Source organism: Grus americana, chromosome 4 (genome assembly GCF_028858705.1).
Source record: "Grus americana isolate bGruAme1 chromosome 4, bGruAme1.mat, whole genome shotgun sequence".
NCBI lineage: Eukaryota > Metazoa > Chordata > Aves > Gruiformes > Gruidae > Grus > Grus americana.
Genome location: NC_072855.1, coordinates 77,738,722 through 77,766,299, shown reverse-complemented (window position 1 = coordinate 77,766,299; position 27,578 = coordinate 77,738,722). Strand labels below are relative to the sequence as shown.

At 38.7% G+C, this 27,578-nt stretch overlaps 2 protein-coding genes across 3 annotated transcripts in view; one reads left to right on the top strand and one right to left on the bottom strand.

The window, feature by feature from the left end:
* Positions 1-22,094, bottom strand: part of PRSS12 (serine protease 12) — a 43,578-nt gene extending 21,484 nt beyond the window's left edge. The window contains exons 1-7 of one of the 2 annotated variants that reach the window (XM_054823700.1): positions 21,327-22,094; positions 12,593-12,731; positions 10,152-10,330; positions 7,853-8,003; positions 3,116-3,294; positions 2,315-2,456; positions 1,138-1,334 (exon numbers count right to left, since the gene is read on the bottom strand). In XM_054823700.1, coding sequence (XP_054679675.1) covers positions 1,138-1,334; positions 2,315-2,456; positions 3,116-3,294; positions 7,853-8,003; positions 10,152-10,330; positions 12,593-12,731; positions 21,327-21,984 — 1,645 coding nt within the window. In that variant the 5' untranslated portion in view covers positions 21,985-22,094. The remainder of the gene's footprint in view (positions 1-1,137; positions 1,335-2,314; positions 2,457-3,115; positions 3,295-7,852; positions 8,004-10,151; positions 10,331-12,592; positions 12,732-21,326) is intronic. The other variant, XM_054823701.1, reaches the window with a different exon arrangement.
* The window catches only part of METTL14 (methyltransferase 14, N6-adenosine-methyltransferase subunit), an 86,246-nt gene that overhangs the window by 26,733 nt on the left and 31,935 nt on the right, over positions 1-27,578 (top strand). The window contains exons 3-9 of the mRNA XM_054823702.1: positions 505-595; positions 4,918-5,036; positions 10,156-10,304; positions 14,506-14,805; positions 14,952-15,090; positions 17,474-17,548; positions 23,454-23,550. Of these exons, the coding sequence (XP_054679677.1) occupies positions 23,502-23,550 (49 nt within the window). The 5' untranslated portion in view covers positions 505-595; positions 4,918-5,036; positions 10,156-10,304; ... (2 more) ...; positions 17,474-17,548; positions 23,454-23,501. The remainder of the gene's footprint in view (positions 1-504; positions 596-4,917; positions 5,037-10,155; positions 10,305-14,505; positions 14,806-14,951; positions 15,091-17,473; positions 17,549-23,453; positions 23,551-27,578) is intronic.

Genomic DNA, 27,578 nt, shown 5'->3' with positions numbered 1-27,578 from the left:
GTGGAAGTGCTGATTGTTGTTACAACAGGTAGCAATGTCGTGTAGTAAATTCATGTCTTAGTTTGCAGGATAGAGCTTCACTCTGTAATTTCCAGAGAACTTGAGGCACTCAGGCATACAAATCCATTCCATTTCAGGAGAAGCTGTGAATCTAACTCCAGTAGTTATAATTCTAATTTCAAAATCAACTAAAATATACTTGGGTAAACTAAAGAATACAGGCAACAATTTTGTAAAAGGCTACCTACTGACAAGCTACAAACTTTGTATGCAGCAAATTTTAAAAATGAAACTGTTTTTCAGAATTGCTGAGGAACCCATTGTTCCCCTGTAATTTTTACTGTGCATATCTGATAGCCAGAATTCTTTTTTAATTATCTACGTGTGCATTTAGGATTTTTTTTAATTCATTTGTATATATTTTGTTCTACAATGCCACTATGTAATTAGTATTTTTTTCTCAGTTGTTTTCTTATTTGTCTTTTTATTCTTTTTTCATACAAGTTTGTAGGCTTTCTGACATCGGAACCGGCTCTTTGATCTATGTTTGTTGTATCATTCCATCCTGGTCAGCAAGTGGGGCCCATTCACCCAGGTACAATATAAGTGATAGGCAATAGTAATACAGAAATAATTTCATGCTCCTCTTCCTTCTTGCTATCTGTGGAACTTCCCCTTTTTCTCCGTATCTCTTTTTTTCAGATTGTCTGAATGAAAGGCCATTGGAGGATATAGTATTTATTTATATTCCTCAGTGCTTGGGTATGTCTCCAACTTTTGATAGCGTGAGATAGAACTTGGAGGGTGCTGAGTGAAATGCAGTATACCATTAGGAAGTGCCAAATTGGTCTAAAATCTGGTGAAGATTGAGAGAACAGGATCTCTGGAATCTGACTTTGTTACATTACAAATTTGTGTTGATCTTTAACGTTCTGGCTGTTTTATGTTCCTTTAAACAAAGCTTGATTACTTCCTGTGATCTTCAGGAGAAAAGTGAGCTTTTTTCCCTTCCTGTTTCTTCTTTGCACACATCTGCCAAATACTGAGATTTTGAGCATCCTTAGGTATACTATACTTTGCTCGGATCTGCACCCGCTGCAATACTCATACTGTGACCTTACCAAAGAGATGCCTTACCAAGTGAGAGTTTATGGCTGTCACTATCTGGATGGCAAATGAGTCTGACATCCTCCTGATGGTTGCAGTCATGCTTTCCCCAGTCTCTCCTTGAGCATTGCAGAAGGTTTGTCTCCTTCCCTGAGCAGCTGACATCATCCAGCCAGATGGGCCCAGAGCTTCCTTCTGAGTAGCTCTCGGGTGCACTTTTCCCATACCTGCATAACACATACATATACATAACAGTTTGGTCCACGTTGATCAGAGGGCATGTGATACTTAGGCACGAGAAAGGAGATAAATTATTTCTGAAGAAATAAAGGTTTCTCAAGTAGTAACAGTAAACAGTGTTAACCATAACTGAGCAGGTTCAGTTAGCATTAAATTCAATGAGAGCACCATATGCTGCTTCTTTGGTAATGTTTTTTTAAGGAATTACTGTTACATTAATACAAAGTTGAGAATCTAATACCTTTGGTTAAGGCCTCCCTTCAATTAAGTATATGGCTGTCTCGCTGACTTTGAGACTTAAAGCATGTTCTTAGTCTTATATACATTTAAATGTTACAGTCTGGGGAAAAATGAGAAAGTTCTTTTTTGAATGTGAGCTGTTATAATCTGAAGGCAAGACAACAGTCACCTAGTGAGAGTGCATCTTTGTAGACACAGTCAGTAGGAAAAGTAGTGAAGAGTGAATGCATGAAACTAACGGGATTTTTTTCTAAAACATGCTTTTCAATACATAACAGTGTTCCAGGGCCAGACTGTGGGTGTTTCTGAGCCAGATCCAGAAGGACTTATATATACTTTGAGACTGTCTGTGATTTTTAATGACTGTTCAACAAGCAAAGATTTTGAAGGATCAAACTTTTATAGGCAAAATAGAATACAACAAATCAGTTTTTCTCTATAGCGTATGCATTGATCTCAGCCAAAAAGGTGATTGGAAGGAACTCAGTGAATAAAGACTGCTGAATCACAACTTCAGTTTAAGCTTTTTCTTGTACCTAAACTGGGGCCATAAATATCTCTTTGAGACTGAGGGAAGCAGGCTTTAATGGATTTTAATTCAGTAGTTTCTATGAAGCACTCAGCTAATATTAAAAAAACCAGACCCTTGAATAATGTAGGGGTCATGTAAATGTTTGTCATCATTGTCAAGTCAAAGAGTCAGAGATCTAATACCAAGTAATCTTACTTAAATCCCAGCTGTCGGCAAACCACCTGTGTATTCAGCTCTGTCCACCCATCATCGCAGATTGTGCCCCACTGCCCAGTATAATAGACCTCCAGGCGTCCCTCATGACTGCCTTTCCCACTTGTTAGTCTTAATGCACCATCTGTGTCATTAACAAGTAAGGAAAAACAAAAACAAGAATCAGTTTTTTCTTAGGTCCAGTTATTGTTCTAAAACAAATTAAAAACATTGCATTTACTGTATCTGATCAGAATATTAGACTACTAAATCTAGTGCTGATCACTAGGTGTCATGTAATGAGAAGATGAAAGAAACACCACAATGCACCTGGTCAGCTGTGAAGTGTTGCATAATGTAATTGCTTAAGTGCAAGAGAAATAGCACAAGATATTGATCCCCCAAGCCCTTATTACATACCAAGCCCACAGGAGTGGGCTCCGATTACATGATTTCACTGTATATACACCTTATCTTTTTCTTTGTATATTCTGTTATTTCCCATTGCTTTTATGCTGCAATGCTTACTGCCATTGAGAGATGCGATACACAGTTAAGGCCTGCCCCACATAGTAAGTGGCAGTTAGCATGTTACTCAGGAACCAAGGCTTTGTGTGGAATAATGAGATTTTCTGTAGCTGTAATATTTCCATAGCCAACAGCTGGTTGTTCGTTTTGATACTGCCACAACACTTTATTACTGTGGGGTTTTGTGCATCTGCAAACTTTAAAAATTCCCTTTGCAGACCTATGAACTCTGTATTTGTCACTATTTTCCTGGGTGATTATTGGTAATTGAAGTACCTGTGAGAGGTGTGCAGGAAACGCCAGCATCTTCTTTGTGACCGCAGTTGTGTTCTCGCCAGGAGCTTTTTGGACACTGTTCTATCGATAGTTCATTTCCGGTGCACCGCACTTCATCCAGCAGCACGGGGCCTGAGCCTTCTCCAAAGTAAGCCTGGCTCCACGCCTTGGCAACACCCCTGTTGAAAGGTACCAAACACACAATCAGGAATGAGCAAGCTGAAGAGTCTCTGCCTCAGCAGGAAGAGCTAAAACATTGCATATCCAGCTTCTGAAATAGCCAATGGGACAGCCTGAATAGCCACTGCACTGGTAACTGACATCATGTAATGTGATGTAGTTCCACAGTCAGCTTCAGTCTCAGCTGAGGCTATAGAGTAACTTAAACACACCACTTCCACAGTCTGAATATACTTAGAACATCAATTTCTATTGGTTTATATCTATGTGATTTTCCTTTTCTGTCCCTTTTGATTTTTAAGCATAACTTTCCTAGAAGAGATTATAGATGTACAGCTTGGGTGTGAGGATTCTAATTTTAATTTGTATTTAATATTTATATGTAGTAAAAATAATACTATATATTTCTACAGTGACTTTAATCTGTTGTCCAAAAAGCACATTAATCAAATCTCAAATACCCAGATGAGGCAGATAGAAGCGATTGCTCCCCATTTAGGTATGTAAAAACCATGGCAAAGAGTTCTTAAGTGACTTGACAGTGTCACAGAATCAGTGGTAGAAGTAAGACCAGAAAGCAGATCAATGACTAGCCCTGTGTGTGTTATACTCTTTATGTCAGCATAGAGGATTTTGAGCACAAAAAGCTACATAAACCGAAAATGCTTCATTGTTTCAGCATTACAGAAACTATGAAGCGTTTAACACTTGATGATCTATCAGGACTTTTCCAATTCTATTTGAGATAACACGTCTTTCATATATAAATGTTTTTCATGGTTTGGTTTCTTTCCACTCAATAGTTTCTCTGTTCATATATCCAGTCTAGTTTTTATAGGAGTGTTCTCAATATCTGTCGTCTTTTTCAACTTGTAAGATTGAAATGTCCATCTAAATTTTTTACTATAATGATTTACCTGTCTAAAGGATTATTTTAAATAATTGACGTACAGTTTGGGTGTGGGCCTCTATACTAATTATTAATTTACTTTAAAGAGAGTTTTCCACTACCAGTCATATATTGTCATGTAACACCTAACAGGAATGGTATGTTCAGCTTATACTGAAAACATGACAGGTCTTGACTATTTTGTTTTGGGATGTAACCATTCAAACTCTTAAATGGTTTTTGTGACTGTGTGTCAGAATAGTACATTGTTGTGATTTTTTTTTTATGGAGGTTGCAGTAGTTCATGTTTTTAAGGCAGTGACTCATTAATCCATGTATGGATTTAGATAGATGTGGATTTCATTTCTAGTGCTTTGTATAAATATGTAACAATCTCTGTTCTCGCTTTTTTTAAAGGAAAACAATACTAAATTTACAATTAGCAATCATATAAATTCTTTGTAAACAGTAAAGGGGTATGGAAAAATAAAACCAGTAAGAGGCTTATAAAAATTAGATTAGGATCAAAAAAAAGTTCTATAAAAAGGAAGGATGTGGAAATTCATGGTAGACACAGTGTAGATGATAGTGCTCAGTAAATAAAAGCACACATAAGAAAGGTAAATTAAATAATCTGTGTTTTGCATTTTCATTTTGTTTAAAATCAATTTGTTTTTAATATTTTCAAGCTAATATGCTTCATTAATCTTGAAAATGGACTGTTAATTTTCAGACTGTTTGATGACCAGATGCCTTCTTCAAGTGGTGGAGAACATGGAAAATATCAAAAAGCAGGTCTTATTTACTCAGTAGGAAGAAGAGTTATAATCTGTGATTACTTCAAAGAAGTAGGTAAGCAAACCAGAAATATCCTCAGACACTCAGCAAGCAACATTTTAGCAAAACACATAACTTCAGTCTGAAGTTAGTACATTATTTTTGAGAGAGATTTTTAATTAGACATTACCTTTTCTTCCGAATGACCTTCGTAGTTCCAAATGACATATTAAGAGATACCTTGCTCACTTTTTTCCCTTTAGCAATGTCAAGAAGAATTTTAATAGATCGAAAATCAGATTTTTCCCTGAGCTTTGCAAACATTTCCTGATTGCCCTTACCGTGCTTTCTTTTAGTTTCTTAAGTAACCGTGCATTTTTATATTAGCATTAATTTACTGAACATTTGTATTTTGCAATCCTGGTAATGGAAAAAAGACCCAAGTCTTCCATCTGTTATATTTCATAAAGAGCTGCTTTTTGAACTGGTTGAAATTGTGAATGACTGTATAGTAAACTAAGAAAATACAATCCATAGGATACACTAAGGGTAATACTTATTTCAAATCTAGGTATCCCATTTATATTTGAGCATCTGAATAAATAAAAATGTCTAGATTTTCCAGTGTATCTTTCTGATGTACCAGGATAGGCTCTGTGAGTTCTCAGCACTTCTGGCTGAATAAATATGGACTGAAGAGCCTACTTTCAGGATACCTATTTTTATTAACATTACCTTAAATATATTATAGGCTTATTACAGAAAGCCTGGTTTGCTGGTAGTTTTTAAGATGATTGTACTTTGGAACATTTATAAGATACATTATCTTTATTTAAGTTTATTGAGTAGTATTTGCATATATACAAACTTTGCACAAAGAGAAAATGCTTGTACATAACTTCTGCTTCTTGTACTTTTTTAATACTGATGGTGGTACAATTGTATAGAAAATGTTAGAAAAAAATCCTTATTCATTAAGTAGCTGGCTGAAACGAAAGAGATAATGGTTGACAATGGTGAAAAACAAATTTCACCATCATCTAGTAAGATTCTCTGGAGTTCCAATAAAGCAGAGACAACACATGCCATTACTGTAACAAAAGTATTTATGAAACCAAATAATAAAATAAATTATCATTTTTTTTTACCTATTAATGGTAGATTAATATTCTGAAGTTTTATAGTAGTGCTACAGAAAAGTTCAAAGGGTATGGGAAGCTACTTACTGAGATGCGTTACTTTTAAAATTTGTGGCATGTTTCTAGATGGATTAAAAGTATGAAAATTCAGATTATTTTTATTATTTTGTAACTGGTCTACTGACACTGTTGGTAAAATTTCACTTCATAGTAATGAGCCATTTGACAGGGCATCTTGATTACTTGAGAAATTCTGTAAATCTCTAGACACATTTCAGAAAGACTTAGCACCATCTTAATACAATTTATTTACTCAGAAAAACTAATCAAATTAGAAGCATCTCAGAACTGCAGTTTCTGAACATCAAATATAAGTAATCAAATGTTTTAGTGTAATCAGTAAGGAGGCAGGGTAAGAACATGACATTTGTCATTAGTATACAGAAATGTAAAGCATAGCTTGGTAATTCCCTGAACTTATTAATAGCGGCACAATTTAGAAGCAGAAAAAGCCTGTAAGAAGATAAGACTTTATATTAGGTATTCCCAATTGAAAATGTACAGGAATATAGAAACATAGCACAAAATAAACTGGGGAAAAATGAAAAACTGATGTCAGAGGAGCATGTTGATTCCCACGTGGCTGACCATGAGATCTAGAAGGTTTGTGGGTACTGTACGGTTCTCATCCTTCTGAGCTAATTTGGATGGCACCAGCAGTCCAAGGCCTCAGTTTCAGGTTGCAAAAGTATACTCTGGGGGCCACTCGTTAATGCCACAAAGCTTGCTACCTTCAATGCCGCTTCTTTTAATTCATCATAATCCCAGCAGGGCTGAACAGGCAAGTGCTGTTCCAGTCTCCTCTGCACTGACCTGCTTAGTTCTCATACAGTATGTCTCAGACATAATCCCCTTCTCCTCCCTGGGTTTACATCTTAGTATCTTCTCTAAATCTTGCTCCTCATTCTTTCCCTCTTCAACCCATCTAGCCTTTCATCCCAATTGTCCCCATCTCCTTCCTTGCTCATCCAGCAGTTCACCTCTTTGCCTCCCACTTCTGCAGCATCTTTCCTCAAATACTGAATACTTATCTTCTGTGTGGTATCAAAATCGCCCCTGGCTGTTCAGAAGAGGAGCAAGAAAATCCTGTTCTGCTGCTGTGACTATGTTATGGACTACGCTTAGTTCAGACAGAATCACTGAAAAGCTTAACTGTCAAATCTTCACACAGATCTCTACTCACTATATGCAAACTGACAATCTTCAGGGAGTTGTGACTTAAACAAATCTTTAGAGATTCTCACAGGCCTGCCAAAAAACATACCCTTCCTGACAAAGCAGTGCTCTTATGCCAAAGCAAGGAGGCTGTTAGACTTTTCAGTAAAATGGATGTAATGATTTTAACAGTCAAAGCAACTTCCTTTTCTTCACCTAGGTTTTTTGATTGAAACTTTACTGAAATTGTAGTGAGTTTTCACTAAAAAGTCAGTATTTGTTCTGAGACACATCCTTTGTCTGTCCTACAGACAAAATTGCCCCTATAATATGACACTGGAGACTGGATCCTATAAATCAAAGTTCCAGGGAATTGAAAGTAATGGTGCTGTACCTGAACCTTTTATAAGCAAACTTAGTTACTTCTTCAGAGTATTAGTGCAATTTTAAAGAGGCATCTTTTGACAACTCCAAGCTATGTATCTGACTAACTCTCCTGCTTTGCTGCTGGACTAGAAAATACGTAGATAAACAAACCCAAGGCCAAGCTGCCGACAGACAACTTCAGCATCTGCATCATCCCACTGGTCATCGCAGATGGTCCCCCACTGGCCAGCATGATGGACTTCTACTCTTCCTTCATGAGCGTTGTTCCCACCAGCCAGCCGGATCGGAGTCAAGACAGAGGCTGTGATCAAACACAGAATATAGGAAAAAGTCATTTCTTTCCCATAACGTTATCCCGATAGTAAAGAAAAAAGAAGATGGCTTAATGGTTTCTCTGACATCACTCAAGAACCACACTTTATTTTTTTCTAGTTAGATGGAAAACCTTAAGTTAAACTTCTTAGAAATGAGTTCTTCTAAGCTCCACTCTCAGTGGAGGAATTCTCAGCTGAATATTATACAGACAAGTAACCATACTGATCTTGAGTTACTTAAGTGTCAGAGTGTTCACAGATACTTAAGGCTGTAAGGCCAAATACTGCAGTCAGTAAAGCAGAATTTCTACCAGTAAGAGCAAAATTGCTTCTGTATAGGCTTGGTCCCAGAGGTTAAATTCTGAAGTAAGAGGCAAAAATTCTTTCATTGCCACAGAAGTAGAAATTCATCCTCATGTTTTCTCATTACTATGGTAATTCCAGTCAGAGCAGTGAAATCTCATTGACTGTGGAGTCTCACTTTGATTGTGTAAGTATTGTTCCTTTCCTGTTTCTAAGGTATGGTTTGATTTTCAGTCTTTTCAAATCATTAGCCCTTTTCTGGTCCAGCAAGAAATTATCTTGAAAGCATCACTTCTGCATAAAGCTGTAATAATGGAAACAGCTTAAAACAATATTAAAAAAATAATCTAGTATTTAAAAGGTTATTTTAAAGTTTCACCATACCTAACATCTGAATGATTTAAAATGTGATTAATTTTTGTGTAGGCCTTCCAACCAATTAATGCTACTATTTCATCTATTTCTTGGCTTAAAAAAAGAAAATTGAGGGCATTTCTCCAATTTCATCTTACTATTTCACTGGTATGAATTGTGGGGGTTTGTAATTATTTAAAAAGCCTAGTTGCTGTAGAACCTGCAAAATGTGGAAGCTTCATCTAGTCTGCCAAAACTCAGGATCAATTTAATTAATTTCAGATATCCTGCACTCTAAATTACTGATAAACTTCCTTTCAGCACTATTGGAACAGACAATAGTTCTTTAATACATTTATCTAAGCAAAACAAAGTTTTCTGGTGAAAATATGTGTAAACAAAAGGAAAACCTTATGATCTAAAAGTATAATTTGCAAGTTTATAGTTTTCAGTTTCTTTAGGCAAAACTATTTCTCTTGCTTTGCTCCTTCAACTTGTCTCTTAGCTTAAAAAGATTCTCCCTTCCCTCTACACTATAGTTTTCTAAATTAAGACTAAAATGATTTTTTAAAAGTTGTTTATCAAAATATTCCTCATGAATAGTGGAGCTTTAGGACAAAAATGCATCTGCCTTTGGATAGGATTGTAAGTAGGAGAGGAAAGGCAGCACAGAACTGGCTGCAGCCATAGAGGTTTTGGTTACAACTGAAGAGAGTGCCATTGCCAGCTCCTCAGTGCTGCCAGCCTAGCCTTCCTCGAGGTCAGCAATATCTTACATCTGATGGCATAATTGCCCATTTAGTTGCCATTTATCATGTTCATTAAGATAATCTGAAATATCTTAAAAACATTAATAATACTTTTTTTCCTAACAATATCATTTTGACTTGTGTGAGGGATGTGTGAGGTAGCAATCTTCAGCTAGGAAGACATGGACCCATTTTAAATGTATGCAGAACAGGGCAAAAACTTTGCAGTTCCTTGTGCGATGTCATCTATGTTCACAGTAAGGAATGTCATCTCAACACTTCTGTACCAAAGAAGGCAGCATAGCCTGTTTATGAAATTGCTGCTCCTCCATGCTGTTCAAGAAAAGCTAACAAATTGACATGTAGCATATGTAGCCATGAAAGACAACCTCCAAGTAGACAAATAAATTAATAAATATTTTTTTTTAAAATTTTGGGGGAAACAATGCTACTTTTACAGCTAGAGATTCTTGCTGCTTCACCCTTTCTCACAACCTACTTCTCAAAGCAATAATTTGCTTGTTGATTTTAGAAAGATAAAAAGTGGTTCAGCTAAATGCTGCTTGCACAGCATGGAGAGATTTGAAACAGTTAATGATGCAATGATTGAATCTGTTTAATTTCCTGTTCCAAGAAGTCTTAATATTTTGTTCTAATTTAATAATGAGTAATTAATACCACTTCTATTTAAATAAGATGTGTTAACCAAACCATACATGTTTTTTTTACCTAGGGAAGAGCTACACGTGACAGCAGCTGCCATTTTTTGAGGACATGATCCATCCTGCCAGATGTCTTTATCACAAAACAGTATATTTTCTTCATCACCACGACAACGCACTTCACTCCAGTAAACAGGAATAAGGCCCAATCCAGAAAATGGTATGTGTTTTGCTGTACCTTTTTCACTGTAAGAATAATAATCAGGATAGGAGATTAGAGTGGGTGGAAGGGAAGCAGAAGATTTTGTCATATATAAATGTTGGAGTAAAAAAGAAAGGGCTTTCTTCAGCAGTGTAAATTCATCACATTTTCATACAGTTCAGCATTGTCTTCTGCACAAAGAGAAGTAACAGATGTGACCCAGTTCTCACCATTGTGTTGTGGGATATTTTAGTACAATGCCCTGTGTAGCTGCAGGGCCAGTTACATTCCTGTTCTCCGAATTCTTAACAAAAATCAACACAGAATCCACAGTGCATAGGGGAATCTACAGTACCATCCCACTGCAGTTATACTTCCAGGAGAGGTAATGCTAACAGGCCTTTCACCCTTATCCTCTCCTTTACCCCATTAAAATGTACCAGTGCTCTGCCCATACACATCATATAATATGATTGGTGACCGTGGAGCAGTGAAACCACCGCACACTCTATTAGATCAGGCCCGTGTCCATTATTCTCTATTCAGCCATTCCTGTCCATCCAGAACATTTATAAACAGCTTCCTTTCCTTCCCTTACTGAATCTACAGCAACTATTATTGAGCTATCTTTTCTTCCATATAATGCCCAACAAATTTAAATTAAAAACAAAGCCCAAATATTGTAAAATCGAAGGAACAGATAGATGGAAGCACCTGAAAAGCACCAATAATACCTAGTGAGTTCACCTTGTGGTATATAGATCCAAATTTCTGCCAAACGCTCATGATAACAGAAACTTTCAACTACTGTTTGCTTGGGGCTTTTTGGCTTGGATTCAGATTTAAGCCATTTCTGTTGAAAAGATCAAAGCATTCACCCGTATCACTGAACTACTTTTGCTAATAGCGGTCTTGTTCAACTGAAATGTTTAGGGTATGGAAGGCAAAAAGAACTTACATGAAAATGAGGAAAGGAGACATTGCACGTAGACAGCTGAAGTCTTAAGCAAAATCACGGTCTCCAGATGGCTGAACTTTTATCTCATCTAATCCTCATATTTTTATAAGTTGGCATGGTCTGTCCAGATTAGTATTGAACATTATAAACCAGCTTAGATTTAGTTCTGGCTAGCAGTCTTAAAAAGTGGAATAATCATTAGGAATGTCACAGTGCAAGTATGCTATAAAAGCCCCTTACTGCTTGTAGCAAACAAAATCACTGCTTTGGTATGTGACTGAAAGAAATGTTAGAAAGGCAGTAAAGCCAGCCATACTTTGTGGCTTATGGAGAAAGTGCAAACTGAATGGGGTGCTAAGGGGGAATATTCAAGTAATTTGGTTGCTAACTTGAACAGCATTGATTTTTTTAGAAGCTTTTTTTATTTTTAAAACTCCCTTTAGGTATGGGTGTTTTCTTCCTTACCTCAGTTTCATCTTCCTATTGCAATTGCAGTATCACTATAGGCATTACCTAGAGTTTAATGACCAAATTATGTTAAAGAGTTCTGTTGATTAACCCCATTCTGACAGCAGTGGGAAGTAGTGGTCAATGAGGACAGTGCAGGGACTTTCAATCTGTCCAATGTTACTGTAACTCTGTACAATGTTTCTGTGAAAATGTAAAGCTGCAAAAGTTCTCTGGTTTTGGGTTTTGTTATCAACTCTGAAAGTAAACCACACAGATTATCTAGTGAGATGAAGATGTGCACAACAAAAATACCACATTTTCCAAAAACCTAGGATGAGTACCAGATGTTTTTTGGCAGGATAGAATGGATGAGTACCAAGGTAACCCCATGCTCCTGAGAACCAGGAATTTTCCTATGATTAGGAGCCCATGCAGAGTCTAATTCTGGCCACACCGACATTTTTATAGATTCAGTAAACTCACTGGAGCTGTTCTTAATTGGTATTTACATACATGAGATCAGGATCAGACCTCATATTTCTGCCCGTGTGGACACCTCCCAGATGTCTAGTAAAGCAGTTTTTGTTTGCCCTAAGCTTTTCTGACCTGTTCAGACTTTTCGCTTTGAAATCAAAGCATCTACCCTGGTCTGCTCCTCTCCACGTCCCTTATGCAGCTTTCAAATGAATTACTGATTCTCACAGAACCTCTTTGAAATACAACACAATTGAAGGAAACGAAGGCTTCTGGGAAGAACAACTTCAGCATTCAACAGATTTCAAACAGAAAAAACAATTGTCAAAAACTTAAAGCCCTCAGGATTTGCAAAATAGATTGTCCTTTATGCTGAAACATCATTAAAATAAGTTGCCTGATTTTTACTCAGACTGAAACTTACCCAAGTGCAAGCTGTCGACATATGACTGTTGCATCATTGTTGTCCCAATGGCTCCCACAGATTGTTCCCCAGATTCCATTCAAATAAACCTCAACTGTACCTTCAAACTCATTCTTGCCACCCTGGAGTCTCACTGACCCTAGTTAAAAAAATAAAAAAATAAAGCTTCCAAGATATTCCATTGCTCAATTAATGTATCACACACAAAAGGCTCCAAACCTGATTCTCCATCTGCAGAGAGAATTCCTGTTTCATTTATTACCATCTTTGTGCTCTTTGGGTGAGCTGCTTCTATGAAGCACTCTGGCACATCTAACATTCTTATACAGTGATATACAAAAGGAGATAACCTTATTTTTTACATTTTTTTGCTTCTTATACCAAAATTACATCACATTTCTGATCCTTCTGATGCTACAACTTAGTTAAAGATCTAACAAAAAGAAAAAAAAGTATGTATAGATTACACATAATTATTAAATGTGGTTACCACTACCCCAGTGAGCAAAAAGTATATATCTATGAGTGCTGTACTTTTATCTTCCACATAATTCCATCCAACTTAAAGGAACCAAAAACCAACTACATGGATTACATAGCTTTTGATCTGACCCGTGTAACATTATGCATGTCATGGATATCAGCAGTTTATTTTAGCCAAAGAATACATTTGTTCATACTTGTTCTCAGACAGTAAAACATTGGATGTAGTTCTATTAATTCATGAGAGGTCTTTACCAAATTCTCAGATAAATCAAGCTAAAACTATGAGGAATTGTTTAAAAGAAGTGCAAAAAAAGAGTCTGCTTCTTGAGAGCTACAGAACACAGAAATTGAAAAAAATTAACAGATTTTGCATTTTTTTATTACAGTAGTTTTACTGGAGATGCCAGGTGCATCTGCTGTTGAAGGTAGCCAAGTGCCACTGGTAAAGGTGGGAAAAAGCTGGTCATAGGTATAACTCTACAGAAGCAGAACAGAGAGTCATAACAGAGCAGTAATTCAACAAGAAAGAATATATTTCTGTTAAATTATCAAACATAGCCTAATTGTATGCATTAGTATTGCCTGAAATCTCAGTTAATCCATCTGCTATTGTTCTGTGATCTGCTTAAAATCAGAAGCTACATCATCATCCAGTTTGCAGGGTTTTTAGCAACAGGACAAAACAGTCAATGTTTGTGCCTGCATTTCATTGTATATGTGTTCATGTATGTGTTAAAAAATAAATCAATAAAATAATAATAATAGGTAGATCCACTTTTTCTTCTCAGCTTTCACTTAGATTGTGTCCTGGTTTTAATTTAGTTCAGTATATTTTATAAAACCACAAAGCCCAATGACCGCCAAATAACTCAAGGAATTAATTAACCTCAAACTTGGTTTTGTGTGTTCCTTTTTGCCTCCTATTTACTTTCTCAGCAATAACTTACTGTGCAGTAAATTACAAACAAAATTTATTCAACTCATGTTACAGCATGAGCTGTCATTCCAAATAGAGGATCATTAATGAGTTAATTATAACAATACTGTAGACATGTTGCACATTGTTTATCTGTCTTTAAAAATTTTCTGGGTTTTTTTGTCACATACAGAGAGAGTCTGGAATTTTGTTCACCAGACTTTTGTATAGACTATTATTTTCACTCGAAACATCATCTGCAGTCATAGCAAAGTGATTCCTGACATACCAGAAAGCAATTCTGAAGATGTCATCTCCAAAAATAAGCTTATTTTTATACGATTGCTTACAGTTCTGCATGACACCTACTGAAATTAATACAGTGTTTCCTGAGTAGAGATTACACAGTATTTCTATTCAAATATGTGAATAAGGGAGTACTTGAAGAATAACATTCTCTTCTAAGGTATCCGTGGCAGAATTTGGCTCACTCCTCTTTCTGTATTTACAGAATTCCCAATGCCAACAGTGGAAGAACTTATTCACGTACACAGAGCAAAAGATAGCACAAGAGATAACTTGTGCATATCAGAAACTCTTTTCCCAAGAATTAAAATTGAAAGAAATCTGAAACCCTTTGCATCTCTGGCAGAAGCCTCGGGAAAGACGTTTGAAAAGCACAGAGTTCTCACTGTGGACACGTACCATTAAATAAAGAAAACAGCCTTTCCCTCGCCACCCACTCCCCTAAAGAACCCTGGGTGACGTCTGGTCCCTATTGAAGTGGAAAACACACTACTGCTATCAGTTGGTAAGGAAGGGAAAATGACTGGAAGGGACAGTGCCTTATTTCCATGTGCCTGTGGGAAAAGACATAGATAAAAACAATAAATGAGAGATTTTTAAAAAATTCCTCTAATACTTCAAAAATTATTTTGGTTTCCATTTTTGCTCTAGGTTTACAGCTGCATATAGGAACACCAGTGTTTTATGAAGGGTAGCAGCATTCCTATCAGAATGTTCATCTCATAAGAAAATATGATAAAGAACCAGCTTCTATCATACAGAAGAAAAAACACACAAGATGATGTTAAAGGTAATTTTGTAACAAATTTAAAATAGTCTTAATTTTCACCTGATTAGTTAATCTAGAAAGAAATTTTTAAAAGCCTATTTTTACATGTAACTAATACTAAACCTTTTATTATGCTTGCTGTAATAGAGTTAACTGAATATATGGTATAATAATTCTAACATGCTGGTTGCATCAACTCACTACTCTCCTAATAGGACAGTAGTGATATCTACAGCTATGATTAACCTAAACCATCCAGGACAAAATCCAGCATTCTCTCCTCAAGCAAAACAATAAGTAAAACAATTTTTTTAAAGAAAAGTCAGAATTGAAAACCCTCTGAAAGGTTAATATCTCTGACATATTTTTCTAAGTCCAGTCTAAGTGTTTCTAGCTCAGTATTTCAGCACTGCATCCAACAAGATTAAAGTGATGCAGTATTTTTTGTTTCATATGCTCTTTGAAGTGTGTATCAACCTGTATCATATGATGAGTCATAATTATGTAGCAAACAAATCAAAGAGCACACTAATGAGAAAATTATTTCTCTGTTGTTTACCCAAAATGTTGCAATATTCAGACCCCTGGTAGGTATTTTATTGGAACAAGAGATACATTAGTAACAGTAACATGGATACCTCATAAAACATAACAGAACTTAAAAATACAGACTTTCATTTCAGTAGCTTGTATTTTCTTTCCAATAGATAAAACTCTTACTTCATAATGAAACACGGATCTTTTTTTCATGTGTAGATTGATCATACGGAATTGCAAGATGACCAACATTATCTGCCATCATGTATGTTTATGCTGTATTACCAAGTATCTATTTATTACTCATGATTCAATCTTTGTTATTAAGAATGTGTTAATTATCTTAATTGCAAGATAATTACATTGTTAAAATGACCAGAAAACACTCTTCACTTCATAGACAGCAAGAAAAACAATATTTAGCGTGATTAAAAGGATATTGGTTAATTCTTAATTTCACTGGTTAAGTCTTCTACTGTTACATTTTCATACCTCAAACTCATACTGCACCTCAACATGTGTGCCCAAGGGGCTTCCTTCTGTGCTCTCCCTAGGACACAAGAAGCTCTGGAGAAGAGCATCTGAATTACTTGTTAGAAAACAGGTCTAGCTTAAGCGTATGCGTTGGAGGCTCCAGGTTTCTGGAGTTGTAGATATGGTAGCATCTCAATTTTTTAAGCTAAAGTTTTTGGCTCTTTTAGTTACTGAAGATAACTAAACATGTTGGAAGTAGAGCTAATGCAGTAACGTCTGCTCTGGCTTTTATGCCAGGCTCTGAGAAACTCATGCTCTCTCCCCTCTCCACCAACTCAATACGGTGTCAAGCCTCTGCTTAAAGTGCTTATCAAACCTTCACTGCCTCAACACCAGGGAACATGAGTACAGGGATCCTGCCCATGGCTCTCTCTGCCCTCCTCAGCACTGGTCAGGAAGAGGAAGGATGAGAGGTGAACTGACCCACGAGACTTAGAAACAAGGGCATAGGACCACAAAGCGGGCCTACTAGGCAGCTCTAGGACACATACTGTGGTCCTATGACAGACTTAATTCAGCCCTATATTGAAGAATACAAAGCTACTGTCTTGACAGAAACTCCTTCATTTATATACACTCAAAAAATATGTATGTGTTTCTTCTAATTATGTTCTAGCTGAGGTTACTGACGGTCAATTCATGTTGTTTACATACAGTCTGGTAATTTTAGTTGCCCTGGTATCTGCCCAAGTCAGAATCTTTCCTATCTGCTATCACTGTTTAAAAGAGATTAAGTTATACTTGCAAATGCAAGGAAGTAAGGGTATCCAGTGGGTGCTGCTGAGACTTGCTCTGCAACACCTGCCATATAGGCTCAAGACGAGACACAGAGGAAAAAAGGGAGAGGAAAAACTCTCAGCCAACTTTTAATTAACTCCAAAAAGCAGAAGAACTTCAAAGAAACTGTGCTGTTGTGCTTGGCCTCTTTTCCTATACCATTCTCACAGCCAGAGATGCTGGGTAACTTCAAACCCTATTTTATTTTCTACATTTCACTGAGAACAAGCATTATTACTGTGTGTAGCTGAATTGCAAATAGAATGGGAATCACTTCCACTTCTGCTGTACATGTAAGTGCTGCAGCAGTAGGGTTTATGGTGTTGGCTAAAGGTGTGCCAGTAGTTTCTTCGTAAACACCTGTGTTCAAAGGTTTGTAATTTGGCTGTAAATGCAGATTTGGAAAAGAGGGATCAGAAGTAGAAGTTGCCTGTGCCTTTCACCCTGGTGCTGGGTGCTCTGAAATTGCAGATTTAAAGCAAAGCAAAATAAGTATTTTGAATTTTGGAAATCTGTAAAAACAACAAATATTTTTATTTATGCTTTCATTTCCAAGGTGTTCCAACATGGGATAGTGCCACAGAAAGGCCCTGCATTGATAATTCCTCTCTGTTGCCTTGGAGTCAATTAGGTAAGTCCAAATTGACATAAAGTGTGAGGGTCTCCCATTGATACACGCTGTATATCCCATGTAACCATATTATAACTCACAGTATTTCAGAACACTACTGGATGATTCACCATACATATAAAAGAGTGTATCACAGTTTCAGAATGAAACTAATTCACTGGTTTCCATGAGGATCTTGAAAAAAGCTACCTGTCATAGAGGTCAAATCTAACACCAGTTCAAATCAATGGAAACTTTTCTTCCCTTCCAGGACTAGGCCTTGCTAAAATCAAACAAATTAATCCTGTTGATGTCAGCAAAACTATGGATGATGCGTTCTGCGATCAATGAATGCTGTTGTCCATCACTTTCCCGAGCACTAGCTCTTAGTCTAAAATTATAACTATTTTCTCCTGGTATTTTAACCTTGAAAAAAGGGTGCATCCATCAGAACTACTTTTTAAGAACTATTTTGAGAACTTCAGCAGATAGCAGTATTGCATACCCAAGGATCCTTATATTAGAAGTTTCATAAATATTGCATATATTGTGTAATGTGCTGAATTGGTTCCTCTGCAGCAGTGAGATTCATCATGTCAACAGTCAATGGTTTAAGGCTCTGAAAAAATAAACTGAAGCGTTAGGAATGTAATGGGCTCTAAAGGACTGCCATTGTTTTATGTGGTACAGAGCTGTAGAAAGTGAAGGGTCTCATGCTGTGCAGCTGTAGTAAGAATGATTCCAGAAAAGCTGCTTCTTAGAAGGAAAATACAGACATTCATGTTTAATTTTTCATCGTATTTTTTTCTTTAACCCTATGCTATTAAAAAAGACCTTCCATCAACTGCCTGGACTGTAGTATAACAGGTAGGGAGAATAATCTAGTGTTTAGACTGTGAGCCTGAGGCTTGATTCTTCTCTCACAAAAGTTTAGTGAAGCATTATTTGATTGGCATTAGTGGAATTACCGTGTGATAAGAGCAATTTAAATGGAAAGACTCTACAATCTGGCCATTCTGGAGATGTGTATTTTATTTCCAGTTCTGCTACTGATTGGAGGTGTGACCTCTGGCAAAGACATTTACCCTCTCATGCATTGTTTCCCCTTTGTAAAATAAAGAAAAATAGTTAACCCACTTTTCTGAAAGAGCTTTAAATTACATATGTAACAACATAGCATGAACAACATATTATGCAGAATGCTGTAACTACAGGCCACATAAATATTTTGTGGCAGCAGTTGCTTCCAGGTACTGAGGTAGGCCTCTCTTCCAAAGCATGAGTACATTACAGGTAAGTTGTTACTAGCAGTAACTAAATACTAAATTTGCTGGACTTATGCTGGCTCTGTGTACAGAGTACTCTCGTACTCATTTATTTTCCTCTATGATTGCTTTGGTTAATCATGATAATTTATATGTATTTGTACTTGGTTTACTTGTTTTCAAGGCATACTACTATCCAGATGCCTCTCATTTTAGAAGGAAGGAAATGAAACACCAAAATCTATTATTTCAAACTATAAAACTGATTTTAGACTGGTACCACATAGTACAACTGGAAAGGTGCTTTTTCTTTTTTAATTTTTCATTGTTAATGTTTAAATATAAAGCAGTTCAATATATACACATGCACACAATTTAGCCAATTAACTTTGCAGATAAGTCTTTATACTTAAACTAGAAAAGCCAGGAGATTTACAGTTAAGGCTTTGAACATGGTATTGTATTTAGTTATTGCAGGTGCCTAACAACTGAGTATGGGCTTCCTTAGTACATGTACTAAAGCAACAGAAGCAGTGAGTTTTATCTCTGAATAGTCTGTCCTTCTCTAGCTATAAACTGCATCATAACATTGCCTTACTTGCATTTCTTTGCTGCTTCTAAGAAAGGAACATACTTCAGGACAAATGTTAAAATAATGTTTATTTCTGGGCAATTGGCTTCATTTCTTTCCATGTTCCACTTCAAGTCATCTCACAGACAATTCTTTCGTATCACCTTCACAAAGGCTTTTGGACAGACATTTGCCCTGTTGATGTCACTGAGAGTTTACCACTGAGTCCAGCAGAAGCAGAAGACCTTTCAATTGGAAAGCACTGGCTATTGTTCAGTAGCAATGTCCTCCCTCTTAACAGGGGCCAACCTGGATTTCCTTTTTCTGGGGAAAAAAAAAGAGCAGCATTCTGAAAAGACTGAAAAAACACAGCTAAACCCAAACCATGCAGTATTTTTTGGCATTTTTTTACTTAAATCACATTCTGGAATTTACTTTAGTAAGCACAAGATTGGGTTCTTAGCAATAAAATGCCGCATTCTTCTTCACTGTAACATATTAGACCAAGTCCTCACAAAGTATTTTGGGAACCAGACTGAAGAATTCTGAAAAAAGCTATAAATATGATGGGCTAAATCAAAGAAGCAACTGTGGGATCCTTCCCCAAACTGAGACCAGTTAAAGGGCGTGAAGTTTTTGGATTTTTTTCATCTGTATCTAGTTACCTGTTTTCTCCTCTGTGGCATCAGCTGCCTGGTATTCTTTCCAGGGAAACATCTGTAATGCGTAACATTCTATCTTCTTGAATGAGTACGATGTTCGACTTGAAACACAGCTTTGGAAGCTGTTTGGTTTTTTGGTTTTTTTAATGCATAAATAATCAATATGGACCTTGGTGCGTCCATATGCTCTTCATGTGATATTTTATACCAATATTATCACATTGTTCAAATTATCATATTTTTTTCACACACCTTCTAGGGCTATTGTTGGAAGAGAAAGATAACAATCCTCTTCAGAGATCTGAAATTAAATTAATGAAACCCAAAACCAACATCCACAAGAACAAAATTATTATTAATAATAATAATGATCAACTTCCTTGCTGACCTTGTGATATTACAAAATATGTAAAAGGAAGGGCAACAAAGGGAATTTTTATTTTTGTTGCAACAATTATGCTTGATCATTTTTAGTATAGATATAGATAGGGCATAATTCTTATTTAGGTAGCAGATAATACCAGAGCAATGCAGAAGAAAATGTGAAGTCATTCAAAACCAGACTGTACATAAATATCTTCAACGCCAACACTGATGAAATGTTACGCTCAAGGGCTGAAAGCTGAAATTGCTGTTCAGTCCTTACACACTGAAAACTTCCACTGGAGTCATTGAGAGTTTAGCTAGGAGCGTGGGGGGGGGAAGGAAGCACAGATCTCTTGGCTGGGTTCACAGATGTCCTCAAGCACCAGCGCTAACTTGCAAAACCCCGTTAACCCAAGATGGGGGGGAAAAAAGAAAGCAAGAGATACTATATGAGCAGTTTGCATGTAGAGCAAGGCATCCTTTTGCTTTTCCTTCTGCCACTTAACTTCTGTAGACCAAGTGCTTCACAGAGAAGTGTGCTCGATTACAAAAAGAGGAATGCCAAGTCTTTGCTAACTGAGCCTACTGAATACTTACAGCGCAGCTTCTTAACGCAATTTACCTAGTATTAAAATAGCGCCCGAATAAAACAAGGTAGGACCTTCGTCTTTCTGATGCATCTGCTGATGTAGAAGTTTAAACTCTCCTCTCAGAAAAGCCCTTGCTGTCACTTTGGCAAAAGACGTCCGTCCCCCCACTCCCTGTTCCCTCCAGCGACGGGGAACAGGGTACGAGATGGCGAGAACACCGCTGCCCGCTGAGGTTCTCGGTCCCGCAGAGACACCCGCGCACCCTTCCGCAGCGCCGCCACCCCGCGCCCCAGGCGGTGGCCGCTCGCCCCGTCCCCGCCGGCCCAGTGCCCCCGACCCGCTCACCTCGCTCGCAGTCAGCGCGGTCCCGCTCCGTCCGGCCCCGGGCGCACCCGGGCCGCCCTCCGCCGCCGGGCAGGGCGCAGGAGCTGCGGCGGCCCCGCGGCGCCCGGCTCGCCGTACCCCGCTGCGGGAGGGCGGCCGCCGCCGGCGGCCAGGGGCGCTGGGCCGCGGTGAAGCCCCCGGCGGGCGGCGCGGCGGGGCAGCCGGCGGGGGGCGGCGGCGGGGCCGGGGCGGGTAGCTGTGGGTGGCGGGCGGCCGGGAGGCTGGCGGAGACCTGCCCCAGCCCGCGGGCTCCGGGGAGCGTCCCTATCACCAGCGCCACGACGAAGCCGGCGAATGTCATGGTGCCAGTCCCGCCGGCTCGGGTCCATCTCCCCCTCTCATCGCGCCCGGGATGCGAAGGGGGAAGGCGGGGCCGCGGCGTCCCACTAATCCCCCATGCTGCACCCCCCTGCCGCCCTTCCCCCGGTTCCCCTGCCTGCGGGGGCAGGGCGAGCGGGGCGCGGAGAGGCGCGCAGCCCCCGCGGCGCGGTCGGCTCTGACGGTGGTTGCGGCTACCTGCCGCAGCCTTCCCGAGCGCGGAGGGGAGCGGTGCGACCGTCCGGGCCCATGCAGCAGCCGCTCCGGCAGCCCCGGCAGGGGTTTGGAGAGGGCCGCACATCGACCTCGCCGCCCGCGCCCCCCCGGAGCCCGGCCTCGGGGACTACATCCCGCTCCCCCGCCAGCCCCGGTCACGGCCGCCCCCCAGGTTCATCGCTACCCGCAGTCCCGCCGCAGCCCCGCAGGTTGCCCCCCACCCCGCTTTTCTCTCGCACGTGGGGCTCCCCTAGCAGCCACCACCTTCTCTGCTCTCGCGGCTGTGGCTCTCCGACCCCTCAGACAAACTCCCAAAGAGCAGAAAGAGCCCGGGCAAAGCCTGGCCCGGGGCGGGGGCGCGCAGCTTTGGGGGGAGAGGGACAAAACGGACCCGCACGGCGGCTAGGGAGGCAGAGGGATTGAGAGAGCCCCAGGCGTGTCTGCGGGAAACAAAGGAACTGGAAACAAATGCTGTGAAGAGAAATGCCTTCGAGGGTTTAGCTTTATCCCAGCCCCATGTGCTCTGAATAGTAATCTGCTTATTCCCAACCGCTGCAGAGTTCTGCATGACCTGATCATCTCTGATTTATTTTTTCTACCAGGATGGTTGTCAGTTAGTTTTGCCTCTTTGTCTCATATTGTTCAGTTGGTAGTTTGGGTTAGTTATTATTTTTTAATTTACTGCTGGTTTTAATCTATGCTGTTCATATTTTGCAAAGTCCAACTCTGCCTGATAGAGTGTGCTCCCTTTATTTGGCAATTTGTCTGTAGCGTGAGTCTGTAGGTTCATCTCTCAGTAGGATCTTTTTTCCTCTCTTAATTTTTTGGCTGAGAAAGTGTTAACCTGTTTTCTGGGTAAGTGCATCAGTATTTCCACAACCTTGTGACTAGTGTCTAAAGGAGAGTGTGCTTTCTGCTTTCTATGCAGGATCCCATGTATCTCCCATAAACCTTCAGCAGCCTCCAAATTGTTTAAAAGGTGCAAAATGCAACTTTACCAATTTAAGATTTTGTTCATAAGAACAAAAGAGCTCCAGTGCTAACGAAAAGCAGGTCCTAAAGTGTTTGGTGTTACCTGCTCATCTGTGATTTATTATTGCAACGTTACAGTTAGTATTTTAATCACTCACAAAGTTAAAGAATACTCTGCTGCAGTTTCTACATCAACATGATAACTATGCTATCACATGTGTCTGTTGCACTTTGTGGATATAAGAGCACAGATTGTTCTTTCTGAGGTTTCTTCTGGGGGTATATATATGCATTAGTTTAGAAGCTGTTGGGACTGGCAAGAGTGTAATTTGTTTTCAAAATACTTGAATATATGCAAGATGTTAGCCTGAAAGCAACTCATTAGGGCCATTTTTAAATTGTCTGAAAATTTGTTGCTGTCATGACAAGTTGGTTGCTTTTATCCTTGGGAAGCACCAGTTAAAAGCATGTTCAGCCTAGCTGGTTAAGGCTTCCTTCACTGCCTAGTAAACACTTTTTGGCATCACAGTAACAGCAATATTTCATTTTCCCTGACCTAAGCTCTTTTTTTCCCCCCTCTAGCCTGGAAGAGGAAGGGTTCTGCTGATCAGCACAGGAGGAAGAGAACAGATGAGTATGATGAATCTTGCAAAACACTTCAGGCAAAGCTTTGAGTCTGGTACTTACTCATGTATTCTGATTTCATTGGTCTCCCCTAGGTGTGTGGGCCAGCAGGAATCCTACCTGCAGCCAACTTTCTTTGCCTATGTAGGGTAGAGGTGTTTGTGCTTGAGGTTGCAAAATGGTACTAAGCAGGAGGTGGGGGGAAAGGAGGGAGGCTACACAGGGAAAAAGGTTTGGAAGGAACTAGAATTATAAAAGAAGCATCAAGAAGAAAAAAAAACAATTGCCATAATGGTTCCCTCCTGAGACAGGGTTCAAGTTTAATCGAATGATCCACATATACAGATTTCACTCTTGAACATTTTAATTTTTATCATGATTGTTGGTTTTGATATAATCATATAAGGAGAATGAGCCTCAATTTGTTTTAATAACCATAAATTAGCTCTCACTATGATGTGAGGTCTGTTAATGCTACAGGAAATAATGCTTTTGTTGGAATTTACAAATTAGGGACTTGGTCTGGCTTCCATTCAAGACATTGATAATAGTTTCAAGAAGGAGAGGCCCTTTTCTAAGAAATACTGGAACCGATGCAGTTTGTTTTTCTCAGGATGTATGCCTTGCATGTTGGTTGCAGCTTCTGTCTTGGTGAGAGCATTTACGAGTGTCTCACCCATATGGTTTCTCGTGTTTGAACTGTGTGAGCTTATGTTGCAGTTTTTCCTTTGGCTGTGGCACTTACAGGTGCTGTGTATAAAATCACTGTCATCTGCTCAACTACTTTTATTACGCTTGTAGGAAGCTCATTATCTTGTGACATTATGTGACTTCTACCTCTGTCACATTTCTTACAATTGGTCAAAAGTTATTGGGAGGAGCAAAGACAAAACAACAGTTACATGCACAGACAGTGTGATTTTGAGAACCTTGATTCTTTTGAACATCACACTTAACATAACAGTAATAATTACAAATGTGCCTAAAATGAAATTGCACTATGCTTTAAGGGTGGTCTTTACCTTCACGTGTTTATAAGCAAGATACAAAGGCTTATTACTCTGATATAGCTTTAAAAAGATGCCAAATATGAGATGTTCTTAGTGCATTTGGTAGCCTTAAAAAGTTTTGTCCTTACTGTGCAAAACTGATGAAAAGTCATTCACAAATTTAATTAGAAATGGAAAGAAAAAATTATGTTTGCTCAATCAGGAGAATAAGCAGGTAGATCTTTGGAAACCTCAAAAGGTCTCAATGGATCTGGGCATTACATGCAGTTTTGATTCTGAAATGACAGTATCCAACTTTTCAGAAATAAAATGTCATAAAATGTTGAGAAAATAATAAATCTTTGGAAGATGCTAGTTATACTCCTGCAGCAGCACTGCAGGATTTAAAGTTAATAATCTGTATTTAACAAGACCTGCTTTGGTCTTTCTGGATTGGTAGAGGAAATAATTCATTAAGGTGGCGTTACAGTGGATAAACTGACTCCAGCTGAAGCACATAACAATTCTCCCTTTGGCAAAACATTTTCAGTACTTAATCTTAGTATTTAGTTTGTGCCTCCTGTGCACAGAGGTAGTACCTACTGACAGCAGTCCCATGGAAGTCCATGGAACAATGCTCATGACCGTTAGCAAATCTGTGCTGCATACCTGACAATTTCCATGAGAGCAGTTGTAGGAAATCATCTGTTAGAATAGGTCTTAATTTCTGTACAATTTCACAGGGTTGGCTGCTTTTTTCTCTCCTGATATTTGACAACCCCAATACCAAACTGTTGATAAAACAAAGAATAATACATAATTCATAGGTATGAACTGATATGACTACTCCAACATCACCCCCCACCCCCCGCTGTATTTCTGTGCATAGATTCCTCAGGTAACCTGAGAAATGAAAATATTAAAAATATTCACATAATACAGTAGCAGCATGAGTTGTTCATATATGCAAGGCCTAAAAGGAAACTTACACAAGAGCTTGCTTTATCCTAATAGCTTTCTAAAAGCACTTGGTAGTTCTTCCCTGTTGCTGACTCTGCTTTTGCATGAATTGTGTGAGGGTAAAGGTTATCAGAGAACTAATTTTCAATAAATGATTCTTGTGAATAGGTGAAGGTATCTGATGTGTGGGTTATATGTACAAAAATAGTAGTTCTGCATTTCAAAAACATTAAATACCAAGCATTTAAAATTCAGCTGGAGAATCAGTCTAATTCTGCTTCCATTTAAATCAATAGCAAATTCACTGATTAGCCTCTTCCTGTGTTCAGTAAAGCTGCTTACCTTTATTTTCGAGTAGCTCATACAGTATGCTCTTAGCATAGATTTTAGAAAAGCTGAGCACTTCCAGCTGTTGGTGGAATTCAGTTAAAACACTGTTGACAAGTGAAGGCCTGAGTCAGTCCCATCTTATTGCCACCAATAGCTGGAAACCAGGGTATTCTCTCCTGCATTCCCTCCTGACCGGGTCAGTCAAACAGCAGTGTAGATGTGACAGATCAGAGCAAGGGTTGACTGCAGGCAATGCGATATATGAGAAATCCCCCCAGGAAATAAGAAGTATGAAGCCGAGAGAATGTAGCCAAACAGCTAGGCATAACACATTGCACTGAAATGATTTTCAGACTATGCATCTAATAATTTCTTGCTAATATTTCTTCACATAATGAAGTATGCTGGGGCCAATAGATCAACCGCTGGAATCAATGGGAAAGCTTACACACATGACCTAGTGGGCACTGAGTAAGATCAAACAGCACCAGACAAGGGCTGAAATCAGGACTAGAAGGAGAGGAGGCAAGGCTTCACACAAAAGAGATTTCCATGTGCAAAATGAGCCATAGAATGGGTGCTGTAATGAGTCAACATTTTTAGGATATAAGTCAGCGCTCTTATAAAATAATTTTATTCATTAATCTCATTCTTTTTAACAAACATGGGCAGCAGAAATTAGAAATCCTGCCAAGTCTGACTCAAAATTAATTTGGGTTTGTGCTTATATGGAAGAGAATGGGCCTTTTGTCTGCAATTATATAGAAGCTCCATAGGGTGACCCTGCATTACACAGAATGTAACTGAACAGCCTGTAATTGATGAGGTTTCCATTACCACATAGCACAGTGCGCACAGTTATGAGATCATAGAAAAACCTTTTTCTAAGTGTTAAGTACTTTCTTGTACAACAAGCTGAGTTCATATTATAAGGCAGTAAGAAACCCGATTTCCTGGAACAAGGCAATAAGAAACTTGATTTCCTGCAACAATTCAATACATAGGTGCTTATGTGCCTAGCACTGGGTTATACAGACATGATGAAATAATTGCGTTTAAAACTGAAAGGTAAACTGAATCATGCAAAACTGGTGAACGCTTTTTGTTTAATATAGTGAGTGGAAAAAAGTGCTATTTCAACTGAGATAATTTTGACGTATCCAAAGTAACTATATATAATTTAATAACTCGAGTTTTGCACAGAAAAAAAATGATTTTTGAATAACAATGAAATGAGATATTTGTTTGAAAAAGATTTAAAAAAAAAAAATGCTGCATTCCGTAAAGGCTCTAATTCTGCAAATAAGTATCCCCATTCTTAGTATGTACACATCTGCATACTGTGATGTTTTCATGTGTAAAGTAGGCTACATGAGTACCACGTGTAAAACTTCAGCAGACTGTAGACATCGTTTGTTCATGCTGCTGTTCCTATGTCAGCAATACCCGGGAACATACAACTGGTACAACATACAGTCTTGTTCGTGCAGTTGCAATGTGATGGTGTTTGAGGCTGCGTTTCATATTGTTTTCATGAGCAACCTCCAAGCACTCCTTTATGTTCCTCTCCCAGAAGGACCATTTAGCAGATCCCAAATGTGCAATGCCATGTGGCTGAGCAGGGAGTGGGACTCAAGTGTGAAAGCTGTTCCCCAGCATGACTGTGTAAATACAGCAGAGGTGCCGCTTTATTTCCTGATGCGGTCTGTTAACTAGGTGAAAGGTGAGTTTGTGTAGCCGTTCTATAAGTAAGCATATTAAAAGAGGCAAGAATATGCAAAAGAGGGTATTTTGAAGAAATTGA